At 43.5% G+C, this 12747-nt stretch overlaps 1 protein-coding gene across 4 annotated transcripts in view; it reads right to left on the reverse strand.

Moving 5' to 3' along the window:
- The window catches only part of OS9 (OS9 endoplasmic reticulum lectin), a 31505-nt gene that overhangs the window by 1045 nt on the left and 17713 nt on the right, over positions 1–12747 (reverse strand). The window contains exons 6-14 of one of the 4 annotated variants that reach the window (XM_058557783.1): positions 3896–4106; positions 3675–3776; positions 3365–3465; positions 3135–3186; positions 2370–2458; positions 1866–2144; positions 1395–1584; positions 313–477; positions 26–138 (exon numbers count right to left, since the gene is read on the reverse strand). In XM_058557783.1, coding sequence (XP_058413766.1) covers positions 26–138; positions 313–477; positions 1395–1584; positions 1866–2144; positions 2370–2458; positions 3135–3186; positions 3365–3465; positions 3675–3776; positions 3896–4106 — 1302 coding nt within the window. Of the gene's footprint in view, positions 1–25; positions 139–312; positions 478–1394; positions 1585–1865; positions 2145–2369; positions 2459–3134; positions 3187–3364; positions 3466–3674; positions 3780–3895; positions 4107–12747 lie in introns of all 4 variants that reach the window. The other 3 variants (XM_058557782.1, XM_058557786.1, XM_058557785.1) reach the window with 3 other exon arrangements.

The raw sequence follows: 12747 nt of genomic DNA on the forward strand, positions 1-12747 counted from the left end.
GACTTGGTGGTAGGACGCCTCTCACCAAGATATTGAAGAAAATCTCCTTGAGGTTTTTCGTGTCCTCATCAGTCAGCCAGTGCGCATCCTCCTCAGTCCCTTCAGTCCCTGGTCGGACAATCTTGATCTCAATTTTCCCTGGAAAGGAGTGAGATGGGCAGTGAGAGGAGAGGAGGGTGGGAGCTTCCGTGCAGGTCCTCTGCCCCCCAGGTCCCCAGCTGAGGTGTCCAGTCCACCTTGACCCAGCCCCTCCACTTCAGGCAGCAAGCCCTTCCAACAGCTCTTAAGCCAGCCCCGCCCTCCAGGGCCCACCTTCCGCCGTGAGTCCCTCCCTCTCCAGCAGCTCTTTCACCAGCCCCTCGATTTGTTTCAGCTGTGGGTTTTCCCGTTTCATCTCGAGGACAGTCAGATCCTGATTGGGGCCTCTGTGACGGAGCTTGGTGACCCGGACCCGGACTCTGTGCTCAGGATCCTCCTCTTAGAGGGGGAGACACACAGGGAGACACAAAGCAGAGCCGTGACTCCAGGGTTAGGGGCAGCGATGGTCACCTCTCCCTAAGCCATCAGCTGGCTTTGGCAGTTATTCTATCTCAAACACATATCTGAGCCAGGGCTCACAATAAACTAGTGCCCCCCTCCCGATTCCAGCCTATAACACTCCCTCCACTGACTGTAGTCTCCCTTCTTCCCTCTCGACCCAATAATTCGGCCCATCACCTACAGGAAAACAACTGTGTTCTTCAAAGCAAACATCAGGCCACCTGGGCCTACAGAGAAGTTCGTTTTAAGAAGCAGATTGGAAAACTGTGGTTTGGCACTCCACAGGTTGATACTTGAAAGATATTCCAATGTGTATAGACATAGTGGGATAGAAGGTTTGAAACTGGCACCTTCCCTTTGGAGTGTCTGATTTCTGCTCCCACAGGACCCTGTGGAAGGGACACAGGGAGGTGCAAGGAGAAGGGGTAACCAAGTCTGTCCCCGCAATTGGCTTATGAGCAGCTGGGCTGCCTATTCACACTCTGCCAGCTGGGGCCTCTGCCGGCGCGAGTCCTAACGGTTCACAGGCTGCGTCCTCCACAGATGTGCGGTCCTCGGCGCACAGGCTCACAGTCATTGGTTAATAGCGACTGACCACCCACTACATGCTGGACGTCCAGAGGCAAGCCAGAACACAAGACAGACATGCTTTGAAAGCTGCTTCCCAAAAGGATAAATAGGAGGTAACCAGGCAAAGGGATGGAGGCAGTGGGAAGAAGGCAGGAGAGAGAGAACAGTGTTCCAGAAAGAGGGAAGAAAGTAAGCGCTCTCAGAAGGGAAAGAACATGATACGCCAGCTGAGGGATGAAGACAGGGGCCGTGGCCGCTCTGTCCTGTCTGTGTGACACTCTCACCTGCTGGTTGGGGTGTGGGAGGAGGCTTTTTCGGGACAACCGGCCTTTTCCTGTGCCTCTTTGCCAGCTCTGGACTCTGTTTTTCCTCCAGCCTCTTGATGAGTTTGTTGAGAGTGGACGTCAGGGCCAGCATTGCCCGATCGCGCTCCGACTCCTTCTTCAGCCCGTCAGGGTCCAGCTCCTTCTCTGTCTGGAATGCCCAAGGGGGTAGAGAGTCAAGGGTCTGGGGAGGGAAGGCCAGTGGTCCATACTCTGCAGGAGACTTATAGCTAAATGTCACTCCTCTCTCTCTGATCCCCCTCCTCCACCGGCCCCCCTTTTAACTCTGTCAACAGCTACCGCTTCAGAGTGCCCTGTCCTGTGCCCCAGCTGTGCCAGGAGCTGCCCTTCACCCTCGTGCAGCCCCTTGGCCTGTCCCGCGCCCCAGGAGCAGGCTGCTGCAGAAACGCCAGGGCTGAGCGCTGTGCTCACCTCCTGGATGATGCTCTCCAGCTCCCGCTCCACGCCAGCCTTCACCTCGGAACGGAGCCGCTCTCGGTCCGCCGGGAGCAGGATCCCTTCCAGTTCCTTCTCAAATTCTCCCAGCAACTGCCGTTCATCCTCGTCTTCATCTTCATCCTCATCGTCCTCCTCCTCTTCTTCCACCTCATTCTGATGTTCTGGGTCACCCTGTTCCTTCACCTCTGGCTCCCTTTGAGGGACTTCTGCAGCAGCATCTGCAGGCTGCTCTTGGCCGGCACTTGGCTTCCCCTGGGTGGATGGGGACCAGGAGAAAGAGGTAGACAGTTAGGGTGTCAGTAGAGACACATGGTGGGGGGCAGACAAACAGTGGCTGTGTGTGGTAGGGGGTACTCAGGAGGAGTAAGGAAGGGAGTCAGCTCTATCGAGCCCAGTCCAGGCCCAGGTCAGGGGTGGTTCTCCACATGCTTCCTGCAGGGAGGCAGGTTCCAGCCCTCCCTTGAGCAGAGCCCATACCTTTTTTGTTCCACCTTTCAGCTCTTCTATCAATCGAATCAAGTCCGCAGGACTCCGAATGACTTTGACCTGCACGTTGTTCTGAAAATCTGAAATGAAAGAATAGGAATGGACCCATTGTCTCCTAAATTCTATTTTGACTTCCTAAGGAGAGGAGTTGAGGAGACCAAGGAAGGACATGGCTCCTGCCTCCAGGAGCCACCTGTCTGACAGGAAGGAGAGGGGCCAGCATCCCCCTCCAGAGAGCACTGTCCTAAGGCAGACCCACAGGTGAGAGAGAGAAGGATGCTCACATGCTGCTAAGTCCCCTGCTCTTCACACACTACTGAGCCCTTCTGGCAATCACCCCAGCTTTTAGGACTACAGAAGAGATTCTGGGGCCAAGGGCTCCTCTTCCCTGGATCCTGTCCTCCTGCTTCCACAAACAGAAACCATTAATGGTCTCTACCCAGTTCCAGGCATTCTGCTGTGAACTACTGATTCATTCTCACTTAATAACATGACAACTCTCCAAGGTAGGGGTTATTACCCACATGTTATAGGTGAGTAAATGGATGTTAAGTGAAATCGTCCAAGATTACCAAGTCAGCAAGTAGTGGAACCACTGTGTTCTGCTACCTCCCCAGAATAGAACTGCTGTCTACAAAGAGGACTAACTCCTGTAAAAATGAGTTTGCTGCTGGCCTCCCAGTGTTTAGCTCAACCCCATCCTGCCAACCTGAAAATACATTCCTTCAGTAAAGGAGCCGTGGAGGGTTCACTCACCATCGGGAGAGCCTGGAGCTGGATCTGCTGCCTCAAGGTTTGGTTCCTGCTCCTGATGAGGAGAAAAGGAGAAAAGTCCACAAGCTTGTTTATGCCTGCCAGACTGTTAAGGCAATGGTTCTGGGTATCTCCTTGCATCCCTAGTTGGATGTAGGTCATCTCACAACGACCTCAGCTCGAGTGGCCCTCCATACCAAAGCTCAGGTTCAGGCTAGGAAGCTGGCTCTCACCTCAGCCTGTGCCTCCTCCCCTCCTGGGGCCTGGTCCTCTGACTCGTGAAGCATCTTCCAGAAATCTGATTCCTTACTGTCATCCTTGGTTGGGCTTGCACCTGGGATACAGAGAACAGGGAGGAATCTGAAAGGAGGGAAGAAACAGAAGGGAGCAAATAGAATGGGGTACCTTTCCCTCCTCTCTTACTAAGGGGTTGGGGCCCATAGTACTTTTCCACCCCACCCCTGACAGTCGGGACAGGACAACAGACAGGGGAAGGGAAGAAGTGGAGACGAGCTTCATGGAACAGGTGAAACAAGCTCCTACCTGCTCTCTTTGCGGGCACCATCCCTGGCTTTCTCTCCCTCCACATTTGAGGGTCCGGGTCTTGCAGCTCCTCCAGGATTTTATCTCCATACTGCTTTGAGACTACTGAAAAACAGCATGCAGGCAGGAGAGGGACACCTTCCTCTGGGCTCTTCATGCTCTATCTTCTGCTGTCCCTCCCCACGTCTCTCCTTCCTCTCCTCGTGCTTTTAATTACTCACCAGCTTGCCTCTGAAGGTAGGCCATGTATTCCTCAGGCTGCAGGGCAGGGTGGCAGAGAATGGCCTGGGGGGCAGCACTGGGGGGGGGCCGGAGGAGGGGGTGGGGACAGATCCGAGGAGTCCGAACGGTCAGCACGTAAGAGCAGGACAAGGGCTCATCCACACGATCAATGTAGTCCCCAGAAATGCCAGCACCCTCATCACAGAGGAACTGCCAGGACAAAGAGGGCGAATAAATAGTAATTACCACCAATAATTACCTTTAGTTCTTACAGCAGCTGCATTTTATTAAGCACTCATTGTGTGTCAGACACTGTGCACACATTGAGTAGATGGCACTTTACATACAGTAGCTCATTCAATTATCACGAACACCCAGTGAGGAGAGTATTAGTATCTCAACTCTCTGGTTTGATGCAATTAAGGGATTTGCTTAGGGTGACCAGCTAGTAAGTGGCAAAAACAGGAATTGAGCTCAGGCAGCTCAACTGTAAGTAACCAGTTGATTTCTGTTCCACATTCTTGCTTTACATAAATACAGGATGTAGAGACTTAGACATATTTGATATATATATATACTTATATGTATTTGAAATATATATATATATATTCTTTGTATGTGTGCATACAATAAAAAAAACTTCAAATAGTTCTAAGGTCCTTGTATTATTCAGAGAGAAAGTGAAGATATCAATTAATGTTTGCCTTTGATAAATTAAGTATGCACCACTGCAATTTCTAAAGTAACTATTAAAAGTAAAAGAGAGAGAGGCCCCACTTCTGGAATGGCAGCAAAAGGAGCTCTGCAGACACTCCCTAGTGAAATTCCATAGAGAAAATTTTTTTAAAACACTAACATTTAAAATCTCTGGAAATTTTCCTAAAGACATACAGCAAATTAAGAAACATCTATTCAAGAAAATCGACTAAATCTTGAACAGTGAAAGTTGATGGCACTTGGGCCATGAGCTGTTCCCACCCTTTATGCCCCCAACTCCCACCCCACAGCTCAGTTAGACAGATGCTCCACTCCAGGTGAGTGTGGTCAAAAAAATGGGGCTTCCTGTCCCCTCAGCATCCAGTCAAGGGATATAGTATTTCACCAGGAGGGGCAGGCCACAAATATTTCTCAACCATCCCCAGTTCCAAGCTACAGAGACTAAATGCCTGGTGAATGTGGTCAAGAGATTGAGGACTCTCTTCCTCCACCCAGCCCCAGTCACAGGGCAGAGGCTGTACCTCAGGTGTAGCAGGATGAGAATACTGGGGCCCTGATCACCCTCACCTCACATCACTAACAGAGTAGAGGTTTCATAACAGAGATGCAAACTGAGAGGACCAGAGGCTATCACCCCTGCCCAGGTCCCTGCTCATTAAATAAGAGTGTCACTCTGAGAGAACTGGATCATTATCCCTGACACCAGCTCCAGAGCAGGGGCTTAGAGATTTTGCCCAGGGGGAAAGGCAGTCCATAAGAACAGAGACTTGATGTGAAACAGAGTATGGGGAAGTTCAAGCCTAAGGGCACTCTTCAAAGCTCTCTCCAAAAGAATTGACTTTATATGAAACAGAGTATGGGGAAGTTCAAGCCTAAGGGCATTCTAAAAAAAATGGAGATTAAGCAGTTAAGAAGAGGCTGGTAGCTCCATTAGAGCAACAAGCTAAACCACAGGCCAGCCAGTTTAACAGAGAGAACCAAGGAAAGAGACAGCAATTAAGAACTCTCCTGAGGTCAGAACAAACCTAAAATATTTGCATCAAAAACAACCTCTGTAAAGGGGCCCAAATTTAATTAGATCTGACTACAGAGCAACTTATGCCCCACATGTCAAAAACTACAGAGCAATCAGCCAGCAATTAGCGGAGCCTAACAGCTGGGTGTGATACCAGCAGCGGCAGACAGCTTAACAGATGAGCAAATGAGACAGTCAAAGAGAGCCCTGCTGAAACCACTGTCATCTAGGGTGAGTGTGTGCATGCCTAAGACTGCGCCCTCAGAGGAGTGACATCAAAGCTTTCATACTGCAGGGGAAATAGGCTTCACTAAAATAGTCCAGACAAGTCACTAAAGAAATAAACAAGCAAACAACAAAGACAAGTCTTGTGGTGGAGGGCAGGATTCAGTATCCAGAGTTGCTAAAATATATTACCTGAAATGTTCAGTTTTCAACAAAAGTCATGAGTTATGCAAAGAAACAGTTAAGTGTGACCCACACACAGGAAAAAAAGGCAAGTAACAGAAAATGCCTGTGAGATGGCACAGATATCAGATTTCATAGAAAAACATTTTAAAGTAGTCATTATAAATATGTTCAAAGAACTAACAATTTAAATCATACAAAGTATGTTCTCTGACCACAATGGAAGGATATTAGAAATCAATAATACAAAGACATTTGGGAAATTCAAAAATATGTGGAAATTAAACAATACACTCCTAAGTAACCAATAGGTCAAAGAAGAAATCACAAGAAAATTAGAAAATACTTTGAAATGAATGACAATAAAGACACAACATATCAAACCTTATGGGATGCAGCTAAAGCAGTGCTTAGAGGAAAATTTTTACCTGGAAAGACAATATTAAAAAAGAAGAAAGATCTCAAATCAATATCCTAAACTTCCATTTTAAGAAACTAGAAAAAGAAAAGCAAACTAAACCTAAAGCAAGCAGAGGGAAGTAAATGATACAGATTAGAACAGAAACAAATGAAATAGAGAACAGAAAAGCAATAGAGAAAACCAATGAAACTAAAGGTTGATTTTTGAAAAGATCAATAAAAGTGACAAAACTTTAGCCAGACTGACCAAGAAAAAAAGAAGACTCAAATTAGTACAATTGGGAATGAAAGAGGTGACATTACTACCAACCTTACAGGAATAAAAAGGATCATAAAGGAATACTATGAACACATATATGCCAACAAATCAGATAACAGATGAAATGGACAAATTTCTAGAAAGACGCAAACTACCAAAACTGACTCAAGAAGAAACAGACAATCTGAATAGACTTATAACAAGTAAAGAGATTGAATTAGTAATCAAAAAACTACCCACATAGGAAAGCCTGGGCCATATGAGTCTACTGGTGAATTCTACCATACATTTAAAAAATAATAAATACCAATCCTTCTCAAATTCTTCCAAAAAACAAAAGAGGAAGGAATACTTTCAAACAATTCTATGAGGCCAGCATTACTCTTATACCAAATCCAGACAAAGACATCACAAGAAAAGGAAACCAGAGGCCAAAATCTCTTATAAATATAGACCCCCAAATCTTCAAATAATACTAGTTAACTGAATTCAGAAACATATAGAAAGAACTACACACCATGACCAAGTGGGATTTATTCCAGGAGTACAGGTTGAGTTAACATAAAAAAATCAATTCATGTAATTAATACATCCTATCAATAGAATAAAGGACAAAAGACACATGATCATCTCAATGGATACAGAAAAAGCATTTGACAAAATTCAACATCTCTTCATGATCAAAACATTCATCAAACTAGGAATCGAGGGTAACTTCATCAATCTAATAAAAGGCATCTATGAAAATCCTCAGTTAACATCATAGTTAATGGTGAAAAATTGCATGGTTTCCCCTTAAGATCAGGAACAAGACAAGGATGTCTGTCTGCTTGTGCCACTTCTTTTAATTTTATTTATTTATTCATTTTCCCCCCAAAGCCCCAGTAGATAGTTGTATGTCATAGCTGCACATCCTTCTAGTTGCTGTATGTGGGATGCAGCCTCAGCATGGCTGGAGAAGTGTTGTGTCGGTGCGCACCCGGGCCGCCAGCATCGGAGTGCGAGCACTTAACCGCTAAGCCACGGGGCCGGCCCTTGTGCCACTTCTATTCAACATTGTACTGGAGGTTCTGACTAGGGCAATTAGGCAAGAAAATGAAATAAAAGACATTTAGATTGGAAAAAGTAAAACTATCTTTATTTACAAGATGACCTGATCTTATATATAGAAAATCCTAAGGAATCCACTAAAAAAACCTATTAGAAGTAAATAAATGAGTTCAATAAGATTGCAGGATATAGGAATCAATATTTCTACATGCCTGTAATGAACAATCCGAAAATAAAATTAAGAAAATAATTCCATTTGCAATAGCATCAAAAAGAATAAAATAATGTAGCAAAATAAGTATAAAACATAGAAAACTACAAAACATTGCTGAAAGAAATTAAAGACTTAGGGCTGGTCTGGTGGCACAGCAGTTAAGTGCTCGCACTCTGCTTTGGCAGCCTAGGGTTCGCAGGTCCGGATCCCGGGCACACACCAAGGCACCGCTTGTCAAGCCATGCTGTGGCGGCGTCCCATATAAAGTAGAGGAAGATGGGCATGGATGTTAGCCCAGGGCCAGTCTTCCTCAGCAAAAAGAGGAGGATTGGCACTGGATGTTAGCTCAGGGCTGGTCTTCCTCACAAAAAAAAAAAAAAAAAAGGAAGAAATGAAAGACTTAAATAAATGGAAAGATATGCAACTTCATAGATTACAAGACTTAATATTGTTAAGACAGCAATACTCCCCAAATTGATCTTTAGGGATTCAATGCAATCTCCATCAAAATTCCAGCTGCCTTCTTTGCAGAAATTAACAAACTGCTCCTAAAAGTCATAGGAAAATTCAAGGGACTCCAAAAAGACAAAACAATCTTGAAAAAGAAGAACAAATTGGAGGTCTCGCACTTTCATACTTCAAAACTTGCTACAAAGCTACAATAATCAAGACAGTGTGATGCTGACATAAGGACAGATATATAGACCAATGAAATAGCACTGAGAGTCCAGAAATTAACCTTCATTTTTATCATCATTTGATTTTCAACAAGGTTACCAAGAGAATTCAATGGGAATAGTCTTTTCAACAAATAATGTTAGGTCAACTGGATATCTACATGCAAAAGAATGAAGTTGGACTTCTACTTCCTACCATATACAAAAGTTAACTTGAAATGGATCAAAGACCTAAATGTAAAACTATAAAACTCTGAGAAGGAAACATAGGTATAAGTCTTCACGGCCTTAGATGAGGCAATGGTTTATTAGATATGACATCAAAAGCACAAGTAACAAAAGAAAAAATAGATAAATTGGAATTCATCAAAATCAAAAGCGTTTGTACTGCAAAGGACACCCTCAAGAACATGAAATGACAACCCACAGAATGGGAGAAAATATTTGCCAATCATATATCTGATAAGGGACTTGTATCCTGAACATATAAAGTTTACAATTCAATAATAAAAAGACAAATAACACAATTCAAAAATGGGCAAAAGGTCTGAATAGACATTTTTCCAAAGAAGATAGACAAATTGCTAATAAGCACATGAAAATATGCTCCACATCATTAACCATCAGGGAAATGCAAATCAAAACTACAACGAGGGGGGGCCGGCCCGGTGGCGCAAGCGGTTAAGTGCGCGCGCTCCGCTGCGGCGGCCCGGGGTTCGCTGGTTCGGATCCCGGGCGCGCACCGACGCACTGCTTGGCGAGCCATGCTGTGGCGGCGTCCCATATAAAGTGGAGGAAGATGGGCACAGATGTTAGCCCAGGGCCGTCTTCCTCAGCAAAAAAAGAGGAGGATTGGCGGATGTTAGCACAGGGCTGATCTCCTCACAAAAAAAAAAAAAAAAAAAAAAACTACAACGAGGGAGCCTGCCCCGTGGCGTAGTGATTAAGTGCGCGCACTCCGCTGTTGGCGGCCTGGGTTCGGATCCCGGGCGTGCACCGAGGCACCACTTGTCAGGCCATGCTGTGGCAGTGTCCCATATAAAGTGGAGGAAGATAGGCACAGATGTTAGCCCGGGGCCAGTCTTCCTCAGCAAAAAGAGGAGGATTGGCATGGATGTTAGCTCAGAGCTGATCTTCCTCACAAAAAAAAAAAAAAAAACCCACCACAACGAGATGCCACTTCACACTCACTAGGAAGGCTATAGTCAAAAAGATAAAAACAAGTGTTGATAAGGATATGGAGAAATTGAAACTCTGATATACTACTGGTGGTAATGTAAGATGGTGCTACTGCTTTGGGAAAAGTCTGGTAGTTCCTCAAAAGGTTAAACATAGGGGGCCAGCCCTGTGGCCTATTGGTTAAGTTCAGCGTGCTCCACTTCAGCGGCCCGGGGTTCAGTTCCCAGGCGTGGACCAACACCACTTGTTGGTGGCCATGCTGTGGTGGTGACCCACATACAAAAAAATAGAGGAAGATTGGCATGGATGTTAGCTCAGGGCAAATCTTCCTCAAGCAAAAAAAAAAGAGGAAGATTGGCAACAGATGTTAGCTCAGGGCGAATCTTCCTCAGCAAATAAATAAATAAATAGTTAAAAAAAAAAAAAAAAGGCTAACCAGAGAATTACCATATGATCCAGCAATTCTACTCCTTGGTATATACCAAGAGAAATGAAAACATATGTCCACACAAAAACGTACTCACAAATGTTACAAGCAGCATTGTTCATAACAGCCCCAAAGTGCAAAAAACCCAAATGTTCACCAACTGATGAATGGATCAATGGAATGTGGAATATTATTTGGCAATAAAATGTAATGAAGTACTGGTACATGCTACACATGGATGATCCTTGCAAACACGGAAAGTGAAGGAAGCCAGACAAGGTCACACACTGCATGATTCCATTTATAGGAAATGTCTAGAATAGGCAACTCTATAGGGACAGAAAGATTAGAGGCTGTCTAGAGCAGAGAGTGGGGTGAGGGAGTCGAATGGGGAGTAACTGCTAAAGGGTAGGGATTTCTTCTAGGGTGATGGCAATGTTCTAAAATTGATTGTGACGATGGTTGTACAACTCTGTCAATATACTAAAAACCACTGAGTTGCACACTGAATTGTATGGCATGTGAATTATATCTTGATAAAGCTGTTATTTAAAAAAAAAATAAAAGAAAGAAACAAAGTGCATAACTTCCTACTCAGATGAGAGAAAAGGTGGCATGATTAAGACAAAATGAAACAATATAAAAGCAAGAAAGGAGAGAAAAAGAAACAGAACAGGTGGAACAAAAGAAAGCATAAAATAAAATGTTAGACATAAATCCAAAGCTGTACATATAGAATAAAGGGTTAAAATTTTTAAAAATACAACTATATACTGTTTGGAGAACACATTTAAAACATAAGACTATAGGAAGGATAAAAGTAAAAGAATGGAAAAACACAGTAAACAATTCAATGAAAGCAAGAGACTTTAAGTAAAAAAATTACTAAGATAAAGGTCAATTCATAATGTTAAAAAGTTCAATTTATGAGAAAGATAACAATTTAAATTGTATGTCATTCTTTATCTTCCTATTGTCTGTCTCCCAAGTGGAGCAGGAATTTTTGTCTGTTTTGCTCACTGAAATATCTCTAGCAACTAGAACAGTGCCTGGCACATAGAAGCACTTAATAAACATTTGTTGAATAAATTAATACATAGCCCCAAGATACATAAAGCAACAACACAGAATAATAATGAATAAATTGAAAGAATAATAAGGAATAACAGACAAATCCATAATTATAGCAGGAGACAAATCAGTAAGAACACAAAAAGTTTGAACAGCACAATGAACAATCATGAGCTAAAAGACATACAGAAACACTGTCCCTAACCACAGAGTACATGTTCTTTTCCAGCACAAAGAAACATTCACAGAAATCAGCATATGCTGGACCACACAACAAGTCTCAACAAATTTAAAAGGACTCAAATTAAATGGTACAACCATAAAATAACCTGTATAATTATGAGATATAAAAGATAATCAGGGCAACTTGAAAATATTGAATATTTGGGGATAATAAGGAACTACTGTTAATTTTTTAGTGTGATATGGTATTGTGGTTATGTTTTAAAAAGAGCTCTAGGGCTGGCCCTGTGGCTTAGCGGTTAAGTGCGCGCGCTCTGCTACTGGCGGCCTGGGTTCGGATCCCAGGCGCGCACCGAGGCACTGCTTCTCCAGCCACGCTGAGGCCGCATCCCACATACAGCAACTAGAAGGATGTGCAACTATGACATAAAACTATCTACTGGGGCTTTGGGGAAAAAAAAAAAAGGAGGAGGATTGGCAATAGATGTTAGCTTAGAGCGGGTCTCCCTCAGCAAAAAGAGGAGGATTAGTGTGGATGTTAGCTCAGGGTTGGTCCTCCTCACAAAAAAATAAATAAATAAAAATAAAAAGAGCTCTAATCTTTTAGGGATAAATATAGAAATATTTATGGATGAAATGATATGATGTCTGTAATTTGCTTCCAAATAATTTGGGAGTGGAGGGGGCAGTGCAGGGACATGGGCAGGGGACAGATGACATGAGACTGGCCATATCTGTTAAAGCCAGATGATACACAGGAGGTCATAGGACAATTATCTCTGATGTCATATGTTTTAATTTTCCATAATAAAAATTTTTAAAAGACAATCTTTAAATATACATAACCTGCATCCAACAGTTATACTTTTAAGATATATTTACACATGCACATATGCATAATGTAATAATCTTTTGTAATAACAAAAAATTGGGGGGAAAACTATTTTAATCAGTACAATAATGATGACAAAATGATGGAACATTTGTACAATGGAATATTCTGCAGATATAAGAATAAAGAATAAAACTCTAGATGTACCACCATCAAAACATCTCTAAGAATTATTGTCTAGATCTATAAAAACAAGGTACAGAACATATGTGTAATATACTGTATATGGTGTGTAAAAAAAAGGGAACAGGAAATAAGAATCTCTAGTCCTGGGGCCTGCCCGGCGGCATAGTGGTTAAGCTCGCATGCTCCGCTTCAGCAGCCCGGGGTTTGTGGGTT

This window comes from Diceros bicornis, chromosome 17, assembly GCF_020826845.1.
Source record: "Diceros bicornis minor isolate mBicDic1 chromosome 17, mDicBic1.mat.cur, whole genome shotgun sequence".
NCBI lineage: Eukaryota > Metazoa > Chordata > Mammalia > Perissodactyla > Rhinocerotidae > Diceros > Diceros bicornis.